The following is a 25,487-nucleotide window of genomic DNA, read 5'->3' on the forward strand; positions in this document are numbered from 1 at the left end:
TGCAATATTCCAAAATCAAAATATCCTCTCTGGGATCAATTTTTTTTTAACCCTGACCTTCTACCTTAGAATCAATACAATGTATTAGTTCCAAGACAGAAGAGTGGTAAGGGCTAGGCAATGGGGGTTAAGTGATTTGTCCAGGGTCACACAGCTGGGAAGTATCTGAGGTCAGATTTGAACCCAGGACCTTCTATCTCTAGGCCAGGCTCTCAATCCACTGAGCTACTCAGCTGCCCCCCATATATTTTTAAAGAGTTTAATCAGGTCAAAGTTTTCATGTTGGGAGTAGATTCATTCAGGAATAATTGGGTTTTTGGAATCTGTAGGCAGTTGCCACAAACCAGAATTACCAAAACCAGACCAGAGTTACTAGAATCTAAGTATGCTGTGGTGATCACTGGCTATTCAAGGCATAATTGACATCAAATTTATTTCTTTTTCTTATTTTTTAATTGAAAATTTTTATTTAATGCCGGGGGCCAGCAAGCCATGATGTCCTGACACAGTCACACATGGAGGCCAGGTGGTCACAAAGTGGCTCCTTGGCAGGATGGAGACATCCACTCAGCTCCCCTCTGTGTGACTTCTCTCATTAACATCCCTTACTAATGGAATAACTATGATTATTGTTCTCTTCCTAGCTTCAGGAAAAATAATATGAGAGCAAAATACTTGCAAATTATTTCACCCCCCCCCCCCAGAATACCACCAAAAGATCATATTTACAAAACCAAACCCAAAAGACTATCATGGATTAACTTCTGCTTATGCATATAACTTCTAACAAAGCTGTGTTCAGAAATTCCCTACTCCCATGTGTGACCGTGAAAATATGGGTTTCAAGACTGTGAATTGCCCAAACTGTAAAGATAATTTTTAGCGTCTTGATTTTATATCAAAAAAATAAGTGGTCACCATGGGAAAAATTCCCAAATATGAAATACCCAAGTCAGCTGGGTTTTATGGAGATTTTAATTAATATAAATGAAGGAATTAAGGAAAGGGAAAGAGACAGAGTAAGAGGAAATAGTAGGAAAAGGCTAGGGCCTAGGCCAATGGCCTAGGCCTTTCTCTTTAAGAGAGAAACTAAGTCAGTCTTTAATTACTCACCACAAGATCTTTCCAAGCAAAACTCTAGACCCAGCAGCCTCCTCTGACTCCTGACCTCCAATTCGAACACCCTTGAACTGGTGCAGACAGCTCCTTTTAAAGAGAAATTTCTCTTGTGTCACCTCCCCTAAATTTTCATGTCTAAAATCACAGTAGACGCTTTTCCTAGAACAACCCATTCTTAGTTTTTAGTTCTCACCTTCTCTGGGTAGATTATATTTTCTGAGTACTTCACACCTCTTTGTTAAGATTGCCCCTTGCAAGTTGCCTGACCTTTTAGAGATTAATTTGACCTTCATAGGTACTTAGCACCCTTTTGTATTAGATCTAAAAATAGACCTAGCTTAAGGGCTTTTGCCTCACTATAAGTATGGGTTAAGTACTTTTTCATTGTTCACTAAAGAGTTTTACAGCTTTATCTTCCCCTAAAGTATGCCTAAATATGGGTGGAGTAATTTTAAAGTTCCCAATACATTCCTGATCAAGTACCTGCATTTTTTAAATGGGGAATAACCTTAACCATAACCTTATGATAATGTTCCAAGGTAGAGTCTGAGAAAATTTAAGATTTACACATGCACATAACAAATTCTCTTAGCTAAGCCATCAGTCATCCTAGGGAGAGGCTTGTACACCATGCCTTAGTACAACATACATCAGTGACTTGATTTACCAACCAAAATTCATCTTGAAAACTCCCCATGAAACACTGAGACAAGCTTAGGCTAATATTAAAACTGAGTTGCGTTTCTATTACCCCTTTGATCCTTCAACTTGGCCACAATGTTTGTTGATTGTCTTCTGGAACTTCTAATTGATTATCTATTTTTATTGAAAGTAATAAATGATTTTTTTGATTGTCTACAAGTTCAAGTACTTTGCAGGTTAATGAAAAAACTGACCTCTAACTACACCACCTGTGACAAAATCATTTATCTTTTGCAAAAGTTTTGTGTATGCTGTCAGAATCAATAGTAACAATATATGTTTATAGAATGGTCACAGAATGTTAATCAAACGATTTGTTAAAAGTTAATATATCATTTATCAAATTATATACCTTGAACATGTATGTTGAATAATGTAGCTGTGTGCCAAGAAAATATGTATTCATTGGGCTATAAAAATAAAAGCTAATCCTGGGCCTGGTGAAGCAGTTTCATGCAAAGCTTGGCCCCAGGCCAACACACATAGCTGTCTTCCATCACTCATTTACGCCTTTTCCACCACACCTAACTGAGGACCCTTGAAGCTGTGAGCAAGGCTGGCCCTGAACTCCTGGCAATTTAATTAATTAATTAAGAATATTTTTCCATGGTTATATGATTCATGTTCTTTCCTTCCCCCCTCCCATATCCAACGAATAGTTCCACTGGGTTTTACATGTATCATTGATCAAGACCTATTTTGATATTATTAATATTCATACTAGGAACATCGTTTATAGTCTACATCCCCAATCCTATCCCCATCAAATCATGTGATCAGGCAGTTGTTTTTCTTCTGTGTTTCTACTCCACAGTTCTTTCTCTGGATGTGGATAGTGTTCTTTCTCACAAGTCCTCAGAACTGTCCTGGATCACTGCATTGCTACTAGTAGAGAAGTCCATTACATTCGATTGTATCACAGTGTATCAGTCTCTGTGTGTAATAATGTTTGACATCAAATTTATACCACTAGTGATAGAGAGCCGACTACTTGAAATTTATATTAGACAAGACTAGGAATTTAGACAGGGATGATAGCCAAGACAGTACAATAATTACAAATGGCAATCAGACAGATGAGTCTTTTGCTTAATTGCCTATGGAAGGGTCACAGGGTTTGCTAGAACTGGCCAGATATTTATCCAGAAAGATAAATCCCTCAACCACACTATTCCTTTTGAGCCCTGAACCATAGCACCCTCTTCTTTAAGATATTGGTGCAGCTGTCTGGCTAATCCCTCAGAGTTTAACATTTATAATCCAATAGATTATTCAGGTACAAGAGACAGACAATACAGAGAAATAGACAATTCAGACCAATACATAAAACATTAACCTGTTTCTGCGATTTCCTAGATTGAACTGCAACTTTACTGGGCAGTTGATTTTTTTTTCCCTGCACATAATTCTTCCTAGCTAAAATCTACCCTGAACATGTTGAGGTTAATGAGCTGGAACAGTTAATCTTGATCTGACCTACTCGGTCCCATTGGGTCACCAAAAAATTTGAAACCTTGGCTTCGAGTGAGTGCGTCAGGTACTGCTCCAGAGACAGGAGAGAAAACTCACTTTTATTATTCTCAGAGTGCAAGTTTCATCATACTCCAATCAGTGAGTGAGCCCCAAGTTTCAGTCTCAGTGACCTTATGTAGAATCTGAATACATAAGCAAGATGAGTACAAAGCCATTTTACAGAGAGCAGAAGGGGAAGAATAGATTTACACATTAGGAAACAGAAGCCGGAAGAAGTAGGGACCTTTGCATCAGGCAGCTAGAGCTACAGTTTGTCTCCAGCATGATTTCTGGGAACTTTGACAGGAAATAGGACCTGCTTGCTTCAAGCCAAAGGTGTCGGAAAGTCTTGAGTATATCAAGCACAGTGGTAGGAAGGAGCCTGAGACAAAAGTTATTGAATCCCTGACTCTGCTTCACAAAAAATGTCTTTGAGATCTTTGATGATGGCAGCTGTTTCCTCTAAGGCATCTTCTTTAGGCTAAACAATTCCATCTCTTTCTTAACGATAGTCAATAAACACCGGCAATACAAGTGTCAAAAAGACAAACTCTGGCCTCTAATATCTTACATTTTAATGAGGGTAGCAGAGAAGAAAACTGAAAGGGAGATGTGAGATAGAAGAAGGTATCTGGTATGGAGGCCTGATGGAGTCTGGTCCAAGATGTGTAGCTAGTGGGAAAATGAAGAAATGACCACTCTGGGAACAGGGAATTAAACAAGAGAGTCTTTGGGAGATGTTCTTTGGTCAATCTTCCAGCCTTCCAATATGAGGTACGAATCCCAAGACTGATACAGTTTGATAAGATGATGAGGGTTCTTGAGGCATGATGGGCACGCTCCAGTTCTGAGGAATGCAACCAGGTGGAACACAATTGATGTTGGCTTTTTGGTCACCGTCCTTTGCCTATCCTTGTCCATGTTCTACCTAAAATGTTGGCATGAGAAATGAATGTTTTCCCCTGTTTTTCCAGACCTCACATAGAAATACATAGTTTTTAGTGTGTTTCTTTCAATGGAGGCTGGTATTCTTTTCTTTTCTCTTTTTCTTTTTTCTTATATACTTAGTAACCACCACTACCACTACCACAAAAAAATTAAACAAATGCATAAAAATTATGTGCATAACCACAAACTCTACATTGTTTACAATTTGTAAATTACATATGTATGCTAATATAAACTTTTGCTTTTGAGTTCTCTAGATTTGTTTTACTTGGATAATTTTTTCTCTTGATTTAGTGACTATTATTTTTTTAATGGAAAAATTCATGGTTTATATTTTTTCTTCTCTTTTTGTCTCTTAATATATTTCCCTTATTTTCTTTATATTTCCAATATTTGTCATTTCTAATAATATAATACTGTCCATTACATTCAAATATCACAGTCTGTTCAGCCATTTCTCCCATTCATTGCATTTGTATTATTTCCAGTCATTTTGTCAATGAACAAGGCTTCCATGAATATTTTCATATATAACAGCTTTTTACCTTCTCAATAATGCCTGTAAGGCCTAACCTTAGTAATGGAATCTGTAGGTCAATGAGCTTAGTCATTCCCAGTGGAACTTTTGTTCCAGTGTCAACAACACCTTAGGAATGCGAGATTGCCTCCATAGTATGATGAGTATTGAAGTAAGACTTTTGCATAATTTTTATGCACTCTAGGCCATTGTTATCCCACCAGGAACTATGTTTGGATTATGTGTATGCTCAGGCTTAGATCAGCTATTAACCTCATGCAGGTGTGTGTGAGCTCTCCAGATATCTATCTTATTTAACTTATCTAAGGTTCCATTTATCTCCTTAGTTTCTTTGTTATTTATTTATTTTTTGTTTAGAATTCTCTAGTCTGAGAGGGGAAAATTAAAGTCTGCTGCTGCTGTTATTTTGTTATCTCTTTCCATCTGTATTTCATTTAGTTTTTCCTTATAAAATCCAGGTACTACAATATTTGGTGCATACAGGTCCACAGTACCCTGCCCCCAACATAAATTCGTTCCCCTGCTCATCCCTTCTAATTATTATTTTAACCCCAACTCTGTTAGAGATCCTGACTGCTAACTCTGCCTTCTCTAGATCAGCTGAGTAACAGTATATTATGTTCCAAGGTTGATATTCTTTTCAAGAGGATTATTAATCCTTTTCTTTAATGTAACAAGAAAGAAGACTAAGCTGCAGCTAAATTCCCTATCTCTTTCAGCCACTAAAAATTAGGAAGCATTTGTTCATTGCCAAATTGCTAGGAACTAAGACACTCAATCTTTTCTTATTTTTCTCCTAGATCCTGGTGTTAATATCTTGCATTCTGCAAATGAATTTCAGCAAATCTTAGAGGAAGACAAGAAAGCCTCAGGACCCTTAAGATTCCCCAGTAAGATTGAGGTCCTAGGTGAAAATGATGGGAACAGTTCGCCTTCTTCTTTTTTACCCCTTGAAGAAATATCCACACCAGGGTAAGCTACTTGAAAAAAATATAACCTTGCTGCTGTGCCCAAGAGCAAAGGAGTTCTTCCATGGAGAATAGAATTTCAGAGCTGAAGGGGAACTTAAAGATGATTTGGTCAAACCCCTTCATTTTATGGATAAAGGAATTGTAACTCAGATGTGATGTGAATGGTTCCATGTCACAAAGTCCAAGAGAAGCTGAACCAGGACCTAAACTTGGATTGCCTGCCTCTGAGGCTGTTTCACTGTGGGTTCCACTTTAGTGGACACAGATGGAATTGTCAATTTCCTGTTCCCTGGCTATATACCTCTATATAGGTTAGTATATTTGGGTACATGTATATATAAATACAAGTATGTATACAGGCATGCACACATTTCACATGTTAATACAGTAGTTTCAGGAAACTCAGAATTCTGAACAAGTTATCAAAATCTTACTAGAAGAAAAAGAGGATGGAAATTTTAGATGGATTTAGTTATAGATTGAGACATGAATAATGAAAGGACTTTCCCAGTGCCCTAGAAATCCAATTCCTTTATAGACTTGAGAAAGGAACCCAGAACCACATCTCATGGTCTTTAGATTGCATCGGCCTCCTTCACTACACTCGACTCCCTGGACTTAGACCGTTGCAGCACTGGGACATTGATTTGACAAGTATCCTAGTGGGGCTGTACCGGTGTCTGGTTTGAATTCATTTAGCATTTAGCTGAGCACTTTGTCCATGTGCGGTTCTAAAGGGGTTCTTTGGAAGGTACAACCCCATCCTCTAATCTCTAGCAGCTGATAGTCCACTTGGGGCAATGAGAGACAATGGACTGGCCTATTGATGATCTCTGAGGGCCTCCTGATTTCACTTTTGTGAACCAGAGAAGGAAGCCAAGCATGTATGCGCTGAACAAATCCCAACAAGGGTGACATGACTTAGGCAGAGAAGCCTTCTGAGGGGCTCAGTGTAGAGCCACACTTCAGAGATGCCCATAGGTCAAGAAGCCAACATTTGGCCAGTTGTATAAGAAATCAGAGGGCAGACAAATGTAACTTTTGGAAAAGATCTTAAAGTAAAGGTTCATACTTTCAAGTGAGTGCTCATCATTAGATAGACATCATTGCTCAATATACTATGGTCACAAGTGGAGCAAGTGTGCTTATTTTTAAAGCTCGCTTTAAATCCAAAACCTTGTCTCAGTGTGGAAAGAAGGGTTTGCCTATTCCCGAGGCTTGGTTGTGTGATCGATAGCTCTGATAGGTCCACCGGAGCTGGAAAGGCTTAGGATATGGAGTAGGTGATGGCTCGGGTGTTGATTATTGGAGCACCGGCCAAGCTAAGCTCTTAGAGACTCTTCTCAGTAGATTGGTCATTGCGAGGTGGGTGTTTTGGGCTATACCAACACCTGATTCTGTGGAGGGGATATGGCCTGCATCCATGGGGAGTCCTCATATGAGGGATCATAATGGACCGAGTTCCTACCAGAATCTTTCAGATTTCATGAACCATTTCTTCCTTTGATAAAGCTCCCTGGGAATCAAAGCCTTGTATTTTCAGTAGAGATAGTTAGCCTCTATGTACTGATTTCTAGAACAATTGAGATAGTAGATAGCATGCTCTTTTATTTTTATTTCTTGTTGGTTGTGATGTAACTGTAATCAATGTTATTATCCTCAGTGTAGATAGTCCCCCCACCCAAGAGGAACAGCCCTTGCCTATGAGAGCACCTGAAGAAGAACATGCAGAGACCAGGATGGTGCCAGGTCAAGATGCTTCTGGCAGTCAAAAGAGCCTAACTGGTATCTTAAAAAAGGAACATAGTGCTCAGTCTAAAGGAGATCCTAAAAAACTGAATTCAGTTGTTATTTTGGAACAATCCACTTTCCAATCAAAGGTCTTGGATTCTTCCTCTGCTTCTGATCCAAAAGAAAATACCTCCTCAGTGGGCCCAGCTATTACTGAAGGCACAAGGGATGAAGTGCACTCCTCTGAGAAGCATCTTGTGTCTGAGACGTTAGACCCCCAGACAACCCTTCTGCCTAATGCGGACGAGCAGAAGCGGAGTGCTGATGTAGAGGACATCCAGGGAGGATCAGCTCCAGAGGATACCAGTGTAGCCCACACTCCTCCAGGCTATAATATCAATCCCTTGGCAGACACTTTAGGAAAGCAAACACTGAATGCTCAAGCAACTTCCACTCCTATGAAACTGGGAAAGGAACAGATCCCTAGAATTAGTCTCCAAATGGAAATCCTGGAAGGCACTTACACTGGGAGCTGTTATCATAGAGATGGCACCAAGCTCAGTAAGTACACCAGGGGTATTAGAGTGGGGTGAGGAACGGTTTTGAAAAAACACATCTGCCTGATTTGTGTAATTCTTCTGTTCTGATGTCATCAGCTGTAGGGAGCTTCCCATTTACATTTGCTTTCTGCCACATTAGTTTATGCATATAATTTGGGGATTTTATGATAATTTCTTTATGAGTTTTAAAAATCTTTCTACTAATTTTGGTAAAAAGGTTCACTAATGTATTTCTCATTTCTGTGTGTCTCAGCAAAGGGTATGATTTTAAAGTGGGCATTCATATAAGTCTTAAGTCTATTTGTTTATAGTTTCTTTTGTAGAATGTTAAGATCTTAGTGCCCAGAGTTGTTCTTCTGTGTATTACCTCTCAACTTACCCCGCACTATTTAATTTTTATTATTCTTACCAGTAGTTTTCTTTTGATTTCCCAATCATTTGTGTCTTATTCTTAAAGTCACTCTTGTACTCTTTTCACTCAAGAAAATTTGAGGATAGAGGAAGGAATTTTCTAAGTAAAAGCATATCTTAATTTAAATTTTTTATTTTTAAATTAATTTATTTAGTCAATTTAGAACATTATTCCTTGGTTACAAGAATCACATTATTTCCCTCCCTACCCTCACCTTACCCTTCCTGCAGCTGACATGCAATTCCACTGGTTATTACATGTGTCCTTGATCAGAACCTATTTCTATGTTGTTGGTGTTTGCATTAGGATGTTCATTTAGGGTCTACATCCCCAGCCATATCCCCTGGACCCATGTATTCAAGCAGTTGTTTTTCTTCTATGTTTCTACTCCCACAGTTTTTCCTCTGCTTGAGGATAGTGTTCTTTCTCGTAGATTCCTACAAGTTGTTCAGGATCACTGCATTGCCAAGAATGGAGAAGTCCATGACATTCGATTGTGCCACAGTGTTTCAGTCTCTGTGTACAATGTTCTGCTGGTTCTGCTCCTCTCACTCTGCATCACTTCCTGGAGGTTGTTCCAGTCTCCATGGAATCCCTCCAGTTTATTATTCTTTTCAGCACAAGAGTATTCCATCAGCAACATATACCACAATGTGTTCAGCCATTCCCCAATTGAAGGGCAGCCCCTCATTAGCATATCTTAACTTTAACAAGGCATGATATTTTAACAAACAAGATGTCTCACAAGAAGGCTGAATGACAATACTTTTAGGTAGATGAATAAATGCTTGATTGTTTCTCAGGAATGTTGATTTGACAACATTTCTTCTGACCTGTTAAAGGTCACTGGGCCTTGCTATTCACCCTGCAGTGGCATTTGTAGTCCTTACAAGTTTTTCCATCCTCTATACAGTTGAGTTCTTTTGTGTTATCTCCCTCAGAGTACCAGGGTGGTGGCAATGTCAGAGGAGAGAAAGGAGCACATGCAAGAGAAGTGACAAAGGTTGAAACAATAGGACTTGTGGTACTGATTCCAAAGCCAGGCAGGTCAAAAACAGAGAAAGAAAACTACTGACCCATCTCCTTAATGAATATAGATGCAAAAATATTAAATAGAAACTAGCAAAAAGACTCCAGCAAGTGATCATGAGGGTTATTCATTATGAACAGGTGGGATTTATACCAGTAATGCCAGGATGGTTCAATATTAGGAAAACCATTCATATAATTGACCATATTAACAAGCAAACCAACAAAAATCACATGATTATCTCAATAGACACAGAAAAAGCCTTTGATGAAATACAACACTCATTTTTATTGAAAACATTAGAAAGTATAGGAATAGAAGGGTCTTTCCTAAAAATAATAAACAGTATATATCTAAAACCATCAGCTAACATCATCTGCAATGGGGATAAACTCAAAGCCTTCCCAATAAGATCAGGAGTGAAACAAGGATACCCACTTACACCCCTATTATTTAACATTGTACTAAAAACATTAGCAGTAGCAATTAGAGAAGAAAAAGAAATTGAAGGCATTAAAATTGGCAATGAGGATGGGAAAGGTTCATGAGGACATCCAGTTTGTTCTTTACAGAGTAGGCAATCCAGAGGAATGTGGAAGGAGAAGAAGCCTCAGCATGAGAGGTTGGGGATGGGAGTGGGCTTTTAATAGAGGTTGGAGCCCAGGCTTTGAAAAGGCAACTAAGGCTTTTGAATCACTGATATGGGCAGGCATGATAGGGTATAAAAGTATGTTCATGTTCCAGGAAAGAGTTCTGGTTGGTAGTGTTATCTACAAGACTTCTGCCTCTGGCAGTTAGGTAGCTTAGTGCAGGAAGTGGGGGCACAGTTGTAGGGAGCCATAGACAGGATCTGCCTGGACCCCACTGGAAGGGCAGAGGGAAGACAGACCTTCTGGAACTGTCCAGATACACTAAGGCCATGAGCAAAGGCTATGGTTTCTGGTCTTTGTGGGAAATGACTTTTTAACCATTTCCTAGGACTGGCAAGTTTCTTTTTCTTTTTTTTTTAAGCTTTTTAAAAAAAATTATTTATTTATAATGTTTTTTTCAGGGTTACATGATTCATGATTTTTCCCACCTTTCTTCCCTCCCCCTCCTGGATCTGACAAGCAATTCCACTGGGTTATCCATGTATCATTTTTCAAAACCTATTTCCATGTTATTCATATTTGCAGTAGAATGATCCTTTAATCTCAAAATCCTAATCGTATCCCTATCAAACTACATGATCGATTCTATGTTTTTCTTCTGTGTTTCTACTCCCACAGTTCTTTCTCTGGATGTGGATACATTCTTTCTCATAAATTCCTCAGGATTATCCTGGGTCATTGCATTGCTTCTAATAGAGAAGTCAGCTGCATTGTATAACGTTATCCTGGTTCTGCTCCTTTCACTCTGCATCAGTGCCTGGAAGTCTTTCCAGTTCACACAGAATTCCTCCAGATCATCATTCCTTTTACCACAATCTATCCCCACAGATGCCACAATTTGTTCAGCCATTCCCAAATTGGAAGGCATCCCCATATTTTCCAATTTTTTTGCCACCACAAAGAGCGCAGCTATAAATATTTTTGTACAAGTATTTTTCCTTATTATCTTTTTGGGGTACAAATGCAGCAGTGGTATTGCTGGATCAAAGGGCAGGTAATCTTGTAAAGCCCTTTGGGCATAATTCCAAATTGCCCTCCAGAATGGTTGGATTAATTCACAATTCACAACTCCACCAGCAATGCATTAGTGTCCCAATTTTGCCACATCCCCTCCCATTGTCACTTTCCTTTGCTGCCATATTGGCTAGTCTGATGGGTGTGAGGTGGTACCTCAGAGTTGTTTTTATTTGTATTTTTCTAATGAAGAGGGATTTAGAACAATTTTTCATGTGATTATTGATAATTTTGATTTCTTCTTCTGAGAACTACCTATTCATAACCCTTGATCATTATCAGTTGGGGAATGGCTTGATTTTTTTTGTAAGTTTGACTTAGTTTCTCATATATTTGGGAAATTAAACCTTTGGCAGAGAGTTTTGTTATAAAAATGTTTTCCAAATTTGTTGCTTTCTTTCTAATTTTGGTTGCATTGGTTTGTTTGTACAACCCCTTTTTGATTTAATATAATCAGAATCATTCACTTTATATTTTGTAATGTTCTCTGTCTCTTGCTTGGTCTTAAATTCCTTCCTTTTCCACAGATCTGACATCCTATTCTATGTTAACCTAATTTATTTGTGATTTCACTCTTTATATTCAAGTCACTTACCCATTTTGAATTTATCTTGTTATAGGGTGTGAGATGTTGATCTAATCCTGATTTTCCCCATACTGTTTTCCAATTTCCCAGCAATTTTTGTCAAATAGTGAGTTTTTGTACCAAAAGCTGGGATCTTTGGGTTTATCAAACACTAGCTTCCTGAGGTCATTTACCCCTAGTCTATTTCACTGATCTACTCTTCTGTCTCTTAGCCAGTGGTATATTGTTTTGATGATCACTGTTTTGTAGTACAGTTTAAGATCTGGTACTACTAACTGGCAAGTTTCTAAAAGTGGACCCTTTAGGGGCTGAGAGAGGACAGAGGCCAATTATGGTGGTGTTTCTCCTTTCTTTCTTTAAACCTTTACCCAGCTAATTTAGGTATCAATTCCACTGAAAGAGAAACAATAACATATAAAACCTGGACCTCTGTTTGTTAACCCCAACCCGTGTGGCTCCAACAGAGATGGTGCACTCTGATGAAAAAAAAAATTGCTGCCAAAGCCACCTGCTCTTGTCTCCCATCTCACCTTCCCTCCCTTTGTTTCCCAGTGGAAGACGTGTGCACACGTGTATGCAGATGATTCAGAGAATTCTATATCCAGTGCCAGTCTCTCCCCTGTACTTTAATCCTACACCACTAATTGTCTACTGGGCATTTCAAACTGTAATATCTGAAGATGTTGCAAGATCAACATATCTAAAACTGAACTTATCTTACCGACTTTCCAAATTTCCCTTTCCCTTAAAGGACCACAATTCTTCAGTCTTTCTGGTTTCTCACCTCACCATGATCCTAGTCTTGTTATTTTCCCTAATCCCACACATCCAATGATTACTTGCTAAATCTTAACTTTTTACTTCTATAACATTTCTTGTGTCTGTCCCCTCCTTTCCACTCATAGCCACCATCTTAGTTCTGGTCCTTAGGCCCCTCTTGCCTAGATGAACATAGTGGTCTGAATTGTCTAACACAGATTTTCCTCCAGCTTCAGTGGCTTTCTTTCTCTTCTAGAATCAAATATGAACTCCTTTGTTTAACTCGTAAAGGTCATCACCATTTTGCTTCACACTATCTTTTCCACATTTTGTGGTCTGACCAAACTGGCTTCTCTATGAACATCACACAGGACATTCCCCTCCAGTCCAGGTTGTCCCTTCTTGACCCTCCTAAACCACCTTATCTGTGATTCTCTTTGTATTGCTTCTGTGTTGACACATAGATGTATGTCCCTTTGGGCTCTCATAGCATCATAAAGGCTTCTTGAGAGGAGGGACCTCTTCCTCATTTGTATCTGGGTCTTCAGGGCCCAGCACAGTGCCAGGTACAAAGAAGCTGTGTAATCAGTGCTTATTGATTGGCTGCTTAGGTGAGGTCTCCGATCCAGTAAGGAGGGGCCTAAGCTGGGGTGGAGGCAGAAACAGGTGCCAACAGGCACCTTCTGTGTCCCCTATTCAGGTCACACTGAAGAGGGGATCGAGGGTATAGACACTAGGGGTGGTATTTCAAGGAGAAGAGCAGTTACAGGCTCTAGGGAGCAAAGGCAAAGTTGGGAAACAAATAGCAGATATATAACTCGGACCTATAAAGATTAAAATTTAGGAATATGGGGAGACTGAGGCAGGTAGAAATTAGTTCTCTCTGCAAGGAGTATTATATTTTTTAGAGGTTTATTAAAAGTTAAGGATTAAAGAAAATACAGGATAAGAAAACACATGTCCAGGCCACAGAGAGGCCTAGACACAACCTCACCTACATTATGGAAACAGCCACATCTGCCCCAAATGGAAGTCCAAGAGAGAGGCTCCAAAAACCTTTGCCACCAGCTTAAATCCTTCCTCGATCTCGGCCCACCTCGGAATTCCCGTGAGATTACAAAGCATTTTGGGGAAGTGGAGCAAAGGCTTGTGGGGATTGTAGTCCTGTATTTGAGTCTATTTTTTACATTCCCCCAATTGATCATTTGCAAAAAAATTAATTTTTTTTCCAAAGGATCATGAAAACATAATCAATTTAAAGATTACAATAATTTGATGATAAGAGATAAAAAACAAACAAACCCAATAATTGCTGAACACATTGACAAAAAGCCAGTTAGGGGGCAGTCCCCTTTGGCATGAAAGTACAGATACAAATAAATGTTCAATCAACCACACCCAAAGTTCAATTTTGTGCAACTTGTGGTCTGGAGGCATCTTCATGGTGGCTTCTCCAACAGTTCAGTTCTGGATTCAGAAAGGTAGCATCTTCTTTACCTAAAATTCTTCTCAAAAGGAATTTAAACTTTGCAATTTAAATAATAATATTTTTTTTACATTCCCCTCATTAAGAGGGTGATTAAAAAACCGGGATCACTTAGGGATGCATGGCTGAGGTATATGAATCAATTGGCAAGAGATATTAAAAAGATATCAGAAAAATCCAAAAGAAAAGAAAAAATTTCTGGATGAAAATATAGACTATCAAAGTCTTATGTGTAAAAATTCCAAGTAAAAAGAAAAATAAATCTATAACAGGTCCTTTTATCAGGGCCCAATCAAAATGATCTAAGCAATGATGCATTTACCCAGTCAGTAGCCAGGACTACAGAAAGGTACCACACTATTAAAGGCAGAAAAGGGGACCAGATTATAGGAGCCAAGGTTTCGGGGATACTCGTCTGTGAGTATCTTCAGAGTGAGTATGGACACAAGGAAAGCCTATGTCTTAACACATGTTAAACATAGTAACCTCGAGTCTTCACACTAGGTTCAAGACCTTTGTATTGGCCTAGAAGTGCATCAATCCACCCTGGATTTGCTTTTCTTTGGCTTTGTGCAATGGCTCTTGTGCGTATCTCTTGTCCTGGAATCAGACAGAATCATTAAGCAAAGTCCCATAATTTTTTTAAATAATTAGTGTCATCGTTTTTATAGTCACAAGCTTTTTAGGGCATGCATTAGCAAATGTATTTCAAACTTGTAGCACTGAAAAGTCAAAAAGTTAAAGAAAATCTTAATGTTGGTGACATGTGCTTCAAATATAAAAAGGAGAGAAAAATAAATAAAAAAACTGAAAAAGTATATTGCACATGCAAGAAAAATATAATAATAAAAGAGCTTTTAAGAAAATTCAAAAATATAGCTTATAATCATTGACACTCTGTGTCAGCTAAGGAAATATACCAAGGCTTTCTCACCAAAAATGAGATCCATTTCCTCTTAATATCTGGCCATGATCACTGTGAGTAGAAGGCAAATGAATTGAACAAGGTTAACAATTTTTCATTTTTAAAAAATACAGTAGTACAAATATGTAGTTACCAAAATCCCCAAAATTCTCAATAGCCCAATTAATTACAATAGCAAACAAACACACTTTCATATTTCACATAAGTTGTATGACATTTAAAAGCCTATGAATTGATGGATATTTGTCACAATTTTTTACAAGCGTAGCAATCTTTCAACCTTGGTAATAAACATATTTTTAAACAAAGTAAAACTCATCTTGGGCTAAGAACATAATCAAGAAATCTAGATATCATTCTGGTGGAAGTTAAATAGTGAGCTGAAGAGCATAAATAAAGGGGTGCTCCTTTTTTGGAGGCTTTTAGGGATACAAATGCCCTGAGATTAACTGCCCAACTTCCATTCACATATTTAGAAATGCGGGAAGGTTGGGGGTTATAAAATGTATTTCACTTCAGCTACTATTGGCCTTACCTCGTGGTAGGGGCAGGCAAAAATAACCAGATTGTTAAAAAAAATTCCAAAAATAATATTTAAAAAACTCTTAAAGTCATTGAGATATTTAGCACAATAAGTTTTCCAAAGGTTTTATACAATTATAACCAGTCCTGAAGTCCATCTATGTCATAATTTACAAAGTCAAAATAGAAAGGCTGTTTTTTTTTCATATGGGCTTAATCACTAATATTTTTTCAGCACAGTTATAGGGGAAAAACAACAGAATTTTTAAAACTAAGTACATTCAAAATAAATGCAATCAACCTTCAGTTCAAGCAGAATAATATTGAATCCAGTAATATATGAACTTAAAATCACAAAGTTAAACCATAACAAAAAATGCAATAGAATACAGAGATTTTTATAAACCATTGGAGTCTGAAATGCCTTAGAATATAGCCTTTAGTCTTTAAAGTTCCTTAGGTATGTTTATCCATTTAAATGTCTATTGTCCGAAGGCAGAGTAGTAAGGGCTAGGCAATGGGGGTTAAGGGGTTTTCTCAGGGACCCACAGCTGGGGAGTATCTGAGGCCAGATTTTAACCCAGGACCGAATGTCTTTAGGCCTGGCCATCAGTTCGCTGGGCCACCCAGCTGCCCTCTCTACAGGAAGTCAGCGAATTCCAGAGGCTGTTCCCTACCTCACTTCCTGTGCCTCACAAGTGCCAATGGTGGCTCTAGCTTGGCTTAGGACAGCCCAGGTGGGCAGTTAGTTATTTCTGATTTGTCATTGATTAGCACATGCCTGTGTAGTGTGGGTGTGCACAATTTTTTGGGTGCTAGACCAAGATGGAGACTTTTAAAATTCACAATCCCCCCTGATGATGATTGGGGGACTAGTCTCCCCAATTGATCACTAAACATAAGCATACTGCGCCCAGCAAAACATTGGTTTGCTGTCTTTCTCTCTCCTCTATTTCCCCATATCTACAACTATTATAGTTTTCCTCTTAGTGGGTAAAATTTTTATATACACTTACAGTTAGAATTTTTTGGGGTGCAGTCACTTCACCTCTATTGCCTAGTTCTCACCACTCCTTCTGTGTTTTGCTCTCTCTCTCCCTCTCTCTCTCTCTCTCTCTCTCTCCCATTTCCCTCTTATCTCTAGCTATTGTAGTTTCCTCTTAGAAGGTAAAATTTTGTATGCACCTGCAATTAGAAGATTTTAGAGGTACAAGATAATTATGTTTAATGACTATGTTTAGAGACTAGTTCCCTAATCATCATCAGGGGGGATTATGAATTCTAGTTTTATTCCACCATGCTTAGTCTTTAGAATTCTAGGATTAGAAGTCTATAGAATTCTACAACCAGGAATGTATACACCCCCACTTAAGTATTGGGTGTGGGGGAGGAAGGGCTATTACTGGCATGTGCTAGCAAGTGACAAATCAGAAACAACTGACTGACCCCTTGGGCTGTCCTAAGCCAAACTTAAGCCATGTGAGACACAGGACCCTTTGGCGAACTTGGTCCTGGAACTCGAGCCTGGAGGAGCTCAGCGTGAGAACTCAGTTTGCTTTCTTTTTAGATGGTCACCTAATGAGTGATAAGGCTGACTCCCCTTTCCCTTGGCTTTCTTTTCCTCTTGGCCAAGGCCTCTGAACTCCTGGCTCAGTCTGGGCTACAGCAGTTCAATTGCCCTTTCCTCTCTCTCTCTCTCACTCTCTCCCTCTCCCCTCTCTTTCTTCTATTGTAAATAAAACACCATAAAATTCCATTCTGACTTGAGTATTTCATTGGGATTTAGAATTTAAATCCTTGACAAACAAGTAAATATAATTAGTCTCAACCCTAAATTTATCCCTTATAGCCTTGGAACCCATATTTATTGATTCTAAAGTAAAGGTTTAAAAAAAAAGAGTGAGAATTAACTCAAGATTGGCTCAAGAGGAATAAACTGTCTGAAAATTAGAATGGACCAAATAAATGCCCAAACCTTCATAAGCAACAAGATATTAAAAACAAAGTTAGAATACTGAAAAGAGTAAGAGATAATAGAAGTTACTTCATGGCAAAAACAACTGATCTGAAAGGCAAATTGAAGAGAAAGTTCTACCTGAAAGCTATAACTAAAAAAGGGGGCTAGACATCTTGTTTTAAAAAAATCTTAAAAGAAAACTGCCTATGTCTCTTAGAACTAGAAAGCAAAGTGGAAATAGAAACCCTTAAAAATAGGAATACCAGAAGAAACCCTTAAATGAAAACTCTTAGGAACATTACAGCCCAAATTAAACACTTCTAAATCAAAGGAAAAAGGAAAGATGGAAAGGAAGATTTCAAGCCCTTGGGAACATCAGGATCAATCAGTTAATTAGTAGTCATTTATTGAGCACTTACTATGTGCCAGGCTCTGGAGATAAAAAGAAAGGCAAAAGGCAGTTACTTTTGAGTAACCTATGGCCTGAAGAGGGAATCATCCTAAAAATAACTAGGTACCAACCAGCTAGTAGCAGCTACCACCATGAAGAAGTGGAAGGCAAAAGATAGGGGCTGGGGGCAGCTGGGTAGCTCAGTGGATTGAGTGTCAGGCCTAGAGATGGGAGGTCCTAGGTTCAAGTCTGGCCTCAGACACTTCCCAGCTGTGTGACCCTGGGCAAGTCACTTGACCCCCATTGCCTAGCCCTTACCACTCTTTCTGCCTTGGAGCCAATACACAGTATTGACTCCAAGACAGAAGGTAAGGGTTTAAAAAAAAAAAGATAGGGGCTGATAGGCAAGAAAAACTTAACCAGAAAAAAAGAGCATAATTGTACAGGAGGGAAGGGGGCTTTTAATGAAATGGAGGACTTCCAAGCCTTCCTGATGTGAAGACCAGAGCTGTGGAGAAGCTTTGACATTCAAACACAGGAGCCAAGAGAAACATCAAAAAGGGAAGTTCACTCATAAGGGACAAATGAAGGACAGATTCCTTACATTTTGCTGTGGGGAGGAAGTTGACATGTGTCCTCAGAACCCTCTCTTTGTCAGGGGCGGTAGATGGAGGCTAATGCGAGAAGGTCTACGAATGGTTTTGTTACATCCTGATGACCTTAAAAGAGTGGAAAGGGGAAGGGAAAATCATCTCATGTAACTGGGGCCCCCAAGTATTAGCCTATACAAACAAGGAGGGGAGGGGTTAGGGAGTCGTAGATGTGAACCTCACTCTCTTCTGAACTAGTCAAAGGAAGGAGACACACACATATACAACTGGATGTGAAGATACATTTCCATCAACAGAGAACAGTAGTGAAAGGAGGAGGAGGAGGAAACAAGAAAGGGATTAAGCAAAACACAAGAAAGGACAAAAATATTTGTTACTTCTTTAGAAAGAACCTGTAGGGGTTGCCCTTCATTTGAAGAATGGTAGAACAAAGTGATGGTACCTAAATGTGAAGGGATACTTTTGGTCCGTAAGCCATGATGACGGGGACAATTTCAGAGAAACTTAAAGTGAAGGAAGCAGAGCTAGCAGAGCAGTTTCTATGATGATAATATTGTTGTGAAGATACAAACTTAGAACTCTGAACAACCTAAGGACCGACCATATAATTCCAGAGGACTTGGGATGAAATATGTCCTAATGGACAGGAGGGATGCAGGGTGCAGAGTGAGGCACATTTTTTGACCAATGAAGAAATTTATTTTATTTTACTAAATGTGTTTATAACAGGGATTTTCTTTTTCTCTTTTCTTAAAGGAGGGGAGGGAAGATGTGTTGAGACAGAGAGGAGACAGGTTTTTTCCTAATTGAAAAAATTCAGATTTAGGAAAAACAACTACCTTCCCTGGTCTTTCTTTTTCTTTCTTTCTTTCTTTCCTTCCTTTTTTTTAAAGCCCTTACCTTCTGTCTTGGAATCAATACTGGGTATTATGTATATATATATATATATATATATATATATATATATATATATATATATATATATATATATATATATAGGTATATAATGATTAGTGCAGTTCCTGGCACATAGTCAGTGCTTATAAAGAGTTTGTTGACTTTATATTTCATACAAATATTAACTTATTTTGTATCCATTTCATTTTTTAAAAGTAATTAAAGAGATGATTGTTTAAAATTCTAGTTTTTGCAGGCAGGGATTTTTTTCCCTCTGCTAAGCAGATGTCTTCAAATGTTTTCTCAGGAGGAAGAGAAAACTCAGCAAACCAGAGGGACTTTAGCAAAGAAGAGGTTTAGGAATACTTATTTGCACACAGTAGTCTGTGCTCATGACAGGGGAGGCATCTTTGATAATCAGCATTAACTGATTGAGGTGATGTTTTAGGGCAGATCTGTTGCTCTTCTTGCTAAAAGGCCAGGGTTGAAGAGACAAGGCTGGAGTCTGGACTTTTAGCAGTCATGTTATTTGTTAACATATCATTTTTTCTTATACTAAAAAGTGGTTTTCTCACTGATAGAGCAGAAAGGGATTGTGTTTGCACTATTAAATGAGAGGAGGAGGCCCATTTCACCTGTGTTTGCCCCTGCACGTGTGTGCACTCTCTGTGTCTCTCTTTATCTGTCTCTCTCTGTCATACACACACACACACACACACACACACACACACACACACACGTATTCAGGGGAGAAACCAGCTGCTCTTTTCAGATGGGAGAGTGGCATGTCCAGAATAGATGAGCTCAAAGCTTCTTGTGAACTTTCCCCTGAGAGAATATACATGCATGCAAAGGACATCATCTGTCAGTCAAAATGAACATTCCATTTTGGAATGTTACCGGGAAAAACAGTTGGAGCTAAGCCAATGGCTGAGACGCTGGACTGGACCTTTTGGCTTCTGACAGAAGTGGGGAGAAGAAGCTAACGCTTTGGGCTGGTGTGACTGATGGTGGTGGCTGAGTGTGAAGAAGCTAATTTGTATCTCTGATACTTACCTGGCTGATTGACAGAAGAAGAAAGAACGTATAGCTTTTCTAGGGGTTGCTGGTTTCTCAAGACAGTACATATTGGGATATTCTCATATTTCCAAATGTTTAACTGATTTGGCAAAGAAATTGAACAAATAACATTTACATGCTTTGCCACAGTTGAAAGGAGCAGTTCTATCAGCTCCATCATTGGGAATGCCTGATTGTAAGAAAGAATTCCACTTGTATGTCCATGAAACTAAAGGCAAAGAAATCGAAGGTCAGTGAAAAGGGAAATGAAGGTGACAATGACACCAAGTCTATGAACCAGAAAAGATTTGTCCATAAAAGGAGGTCACCAAGCTTTCAAGTTCAGCTGGTGTACTACAATCTAAAGTCCATAGGCAATTTACATCACAGGAACTTGAATCCCTAAAGCAACATTTCCCAAATTTTATAGAACAACCTTTCAAATCACAAAAGGAACTGAATCGTGCTTTTAGGATCTGTGACCTTGATTTTGAGGATGACCAAATACCTCCATTTGTTACAATATGGGGGATCGCTTAATCAAATCTTCTGAAGTAGTCTGAGCAATTTTTAAGATTCACAGTAGAAAAGAAGAACAACTAAGTACTTCAACAACAGCAAGAACACTTCTAAGCTTGTAGCAAAAACACCCTCTTCATAACTATGACAGACACAAACACCTAGAATGCTATGGAAGCATAGATTCACATTGGATGAATTTGTTACCAAAGACTTTGACATCAAGTTATAGATGAGAACTGAAAATGGTTATCCATTTCTCTCAACCTTCACCCTAATTAAGATATTATCTCATAGTTTCAGATATCTCACAAGACACAACAATGTCATCATGATATCAGTGAAGATACATACAAATGACCTCTGATAATAAAAAAGCCCCAGTCCTAAGAAGCAACACAAATAGCCCAAGAAGAAATCAATAACAGGTTAAAATGAAAGCCTAATGAAAACAAAGGAAAGCACAGGAGAGTACATATCAACAATGTTCAGACAAGAGAGCATTGCACATGTTTGAATGATACCAGGAAAGCACCCCTGAAGCAAATAACACAGTCCAGAAAGAAATATAGCCAATAAAATAGAGAAAGAAAAATATGCATTTAGAAGTTTAGCAGCCAAAGAAAATCTCTTCATATTCTATCTGTCTATATTAGTAACAGAAAAGAAACAATGTTATCTCAAATGCAAATGTAACTCCATTATCAAACAAAAATACATTATATCTAAATTCTATCTCCAAGACATAAGAAAACATACAATAAATCTCCTTGTGAAAAATTTTAAACATCAAAAAGATTAGAAAACTTCCAATCATATACTTGACTAAATCCTAAGAACTTATGCACAATGCTATACTGCTTTCACCCACCCATGAAGACATACATATGTAAAACTTACTTCCACTCATGAAGATAAACACATGTAATGCTTACTTCCACACATGAAGAAAAACTGATAAATTCTGGCGAGCATTCATGAAGAACTCAGCTTATTTTCATGCACAAGAGAATTTCAATCTTACATAAATGCACATGTAAAAACCTTACACGCATGCATGTTCCGGATTGTTCCAGTTGTTCCTGAATTGAAGAACACAGTTCTACAATCAAGGAGTGAAAGAAGACAACTGGCATGCTGACCAGATTACAAGAGGAAGGACCAGATGATGAAGACAGAGTTTATACAAGCAACATAAAAGGACATGGAAGGACTGTGAAAGTTTGGACTTTGATCATGAAGATATGTAAGAATGCATCATGCATGTTAACATCACATATATGCATGCACATCCTACATAGAAAAGGAAGATATCTCATGGAATGGGTAAGTATACAGCATAGTGGCAAAACACAAAAGTCACACTGATAAATTTCTGTGGAGAATTCAAACAGACTAAGATATTTCTTATCTGCATGGGTTTGCAAGAAGAAATCAAGAAAAATGAATATGGATGTACATATGTAAATTTGTAATAAGTACAACTTATGTACACATGTAAATACTAATTTACTAACAAGCTAACTATATTAGAATAATTTATTAATATTCTAATGGCTAGCAATAGTGACAGCTTAGTGAATTTGTTCAAAGTCTTAGGAAAGTAGAGACAGATATAGTACTACTTAGATATAGAAGTTAGATTGCATCATGATTTTTGGTTAGCAGTTGTTAGTATTAGAAAATTTTCTTAGTTGAATTTATAGACATTAGAAGATAAGACAGTTGCATATTCAAAATGTTATGGAAATTGTTGAAATGGTTTGAAAATTGTTACATGATTTGTTACTATGTAAAACCATGTTCATGTAAATCCCTGTTACCTAAACCATTTTCCTATACCCAATCTTAGCTTAGCACTAGGTAGACAGAATAGCTAAGATAAGTTTAGGATTTTTTATTTTGGGAGGGCAAAGGAAATTTTGAGATAGTACAAGGTAAGAATAAATAGCTAGAAATATATGAAAGGTGAGTATCGTTAAAATTTGCGGTTGTAAATTTTTTTTTAAGACAAAAAAGGGAGGAATGTAAAAGAGAGTATATACATGCATGCAAAGGACATCATCTGTCAGTCAAAATGAACATTCCATTTTGGAATGTTACCAGGAAAAACAGTTGGAGCTATTCCAATGGCTGAGAGGCTGGACTGGACCTTTTGGCTTCTGACGGGGTGGCGGGATGGGGGGAGAAGAAGTTAAAGCTTTGGGCTGGTGTGGCTGATGGTGGTGGCTGAGCGTGAAGAAGCTAATTTGTATCTCTGATACTTACCTGACTGATTGACAGAAGAAGAAAGAAGACAGACAGTTGTCTTCATATCTCTCTGACTGACTTTGATTCACATATCTCCAATATCCTCCTAACCTTCATTTTAGAGAATAGGGAAACCTATCCCTCTTACCTTATCCTCCATCCTTGTCCTGTCTTCCCCAATAAAACCCTTACTTGAGTTAAAGAAGAGAAAAGAGTATTTTCCCTAAAGCATCATAGTTCACCCTGAGTGACTTAGAAAGAAGGTTGAAGGGAAAGGGGGAGGGAAAGCTAAAGGCTTTTGAGGAGGGAGGAAAGCTGGGAGGAGGGTAGGCAAACTATCTATTACACAAGAACAGGGCCGTCTTTGCAGACCCTTCCCCGGAGGGCAGTGTATGCCCAATGTCCAGCACCCAGCAGGAGCGTAATAAATGCTCCCTGACTGACACGTGCTCACTTGCTGGTCTGTGTCTCTCCTCAGCCCTGGTCATCAGGCCATTCCGAGTCCTCTCCTGGGGTATCCGGTGCCTCGTTTCCGCGGTGGCTCTTGTGGTCTCCCCCTCCTCTCCGTCCTTTCCCAGGCCTGCTTCTCCCTCCTGATCGCGAGCCGAGCCTCGGATGAGACGCGGCCCCTGTTTTTGCCTCCTTCAGACATACAGTTCGAGCTGCGGCACGTGGAGTTAAAGGGGCCTGCAGATTTGTTCTGCTGTTGGGTGGTGAAAGACTTCTTCCCAAGCTCTCGGCAGGGACTGGCAGGAAGAACTCAGTGTCTGTTTTCCAGCTTGAATGCCTCCTCGCACTCGTTACTGGAAGAGTCCAGGATGGGCCCCAGCGAAGTAGGTATCTGAGGTTGTCGGGCCTGCTGGGGCTCCTTTCCTGGGTCTGTCTTCTGGCCTGCCCCAGGAGCAGGTTTTGGCTAAGGAGGGCCCTTTCCTGACCTTTCGGAGTGGGAGGAGGAAAGAAAGACTCTCCTGGCTCTTTGGCCGCTTGTGCTTTGGGCGCTGTCCGGGCCCTGCGCAGCTCCTCACCTGTCTTCTTGGGCTTCTGTGTATCCTGCAGCAGTTCAGAAAACAAAAAGAAGTCATCGAGGAATTCTTTCAGAGTAAAGACTTGGGAGTCCTGAAGGCTTACGAGGGCGACTACTCGAAGCGCTACACCACTGTCAGGCCCATCGGCAGCGGCGCCTTTGGCTTCGTTTGGATTGCCAAGAGTAAGGAAGACGGCACCGAGGTGAGGGCCGGGGGGACGGGGGGCAGGCCGGGCCTCTCCACGGCCCACAAACCTGCTCGTCTCTCTCCAGCCATGCTTTGTTGGCCAGGAGGAGGCCCAAGGAGGGAGGTTGGGGACGGAGGCAGAGAGGCCTGGGGAGGCTTCGAAGCTGCTCATGAGCACCAAGTCCGTCGTGACCGAGGGCCCGGGCAGAGGCCCGTCTGGCCATGGATCCCTACAGCTCTGGGCTCGGGAACGGCTGGCGTGGCAACGGGGTGCTCTCGGGTGGTTTCCTGCGGGGTCGCTGCGATGAACAGACGCGGAGGAGAAGCCCCATGTCTCTGGCCCAGGGCTGGGATAAGGGCCGCGCTCTTGGCTGGCCCAGGGAGCAGGACCAGCCCCTGATGGATGGCCTTCATGTTGAAGAGTGGCAAAGACTTAACGACTGGCCGAACAGCTTTGGGAGTGTTTTAGGAACATTATGGGGTTGCTGTGGTTTCTTTTTAACCCTTTACTTTCTGTCTTAGTAACAATTCTAAAACAGAAGGGCAAGAGCGAGGCAGTGGAGGTTAAGTGACTTGCCCAGGGTCACCCGGCTAGGGAGCATCTGAGGCCAGATTTGAACCTTCTTCAGGCCTGGATCTCCGTGCACTGTGCCACCCAGCTGCCTGGAAAGATTGGCATGGTGATGGAGCATTTTTCCTTAGAGAGGCAGGTAGAGATTTGGAGACCCAGGCGGCCTTTTGGGGAAGGTGCACAGATTTGTTTTGCTGATCTGGGTATACATGTATATTTTATTTACGTGGTATTATGGGTAATACATGTACACACACGTCTGTGACTTTAAAGTTCATAGGACTACGTTAAAGCACTTAGGAAATCAATCAAAAGTTAAAAGCCGAGGGCAGTTAGGGGGCTCAGTGGGCACAGAGTCAGGACGGGAGACAGGATACGCCCTGGCCGTGTGACCCTGGGCAAGTCACCTCACCCCACTGCCTCGCCCTGACTACTCTTCGGCCTTGGAAGCCATACTTAGTATTAATTCTGAGATGGAAGATGAAGATCAACACGTTAAAAGCCTGTCGTTTGAGAACTAACTGCTCTGCTGCCAGCTGGCGCTCACAGGCTTTGG

The 25,487-nt window shown here is 39.7% G+C and overlaps 1 protein-coding gene across 3 annotated transcripts in view; it reads left to right on the plus strand.

Moving 5' to 3' along the window:
- The window catches only part of PASK (PAS domain containing serine/threonine kinase), a 96,292-nt gene that overhangs the window by 59,190 nt on the left and 11,615 nt on the right, over positions 1-25,487 (plus strand). For all 3 annotated transcript variants that reach the window (XM_007502410.3, XM_056808613.1, XM_056808614.1), the window contains 4 exons: positions 5,620-5,791; positions 7,454-8,082; positions 23,798-23,982; positions 24,206-24,376. In XM_007502410.3, the coding sequence (XP_007502472.2) occupies positions 5,620-5,791; positions 7,454-8,082; positions 23,798-23,982; positions 24,206-24,376 (1,157 nt within the window). The remainder of the gene's footprint in view (positions 1-5,619; positions 5,792-7,453; positions 8,083-23,797; positions 23,983-24,205; positions 24,377-25,487) is intronic.

The sequence above is a fragment of the Monodelphis domestica genome, chromosome 8 (assembly GCF_027887165.1).
Source record: "Monodelphis domestica isolate mMonDom1 chromosome 8, mMonDom1.pri, whole genome shotgun sequence".
NCBI classification, from domain to species: domain Eukaryota; kingdom Metazoa; phylum Chordata; class Mammalia; order Didelphimorphia; family Didelphidae; genus Monodelphis; species Monodelphis domestica.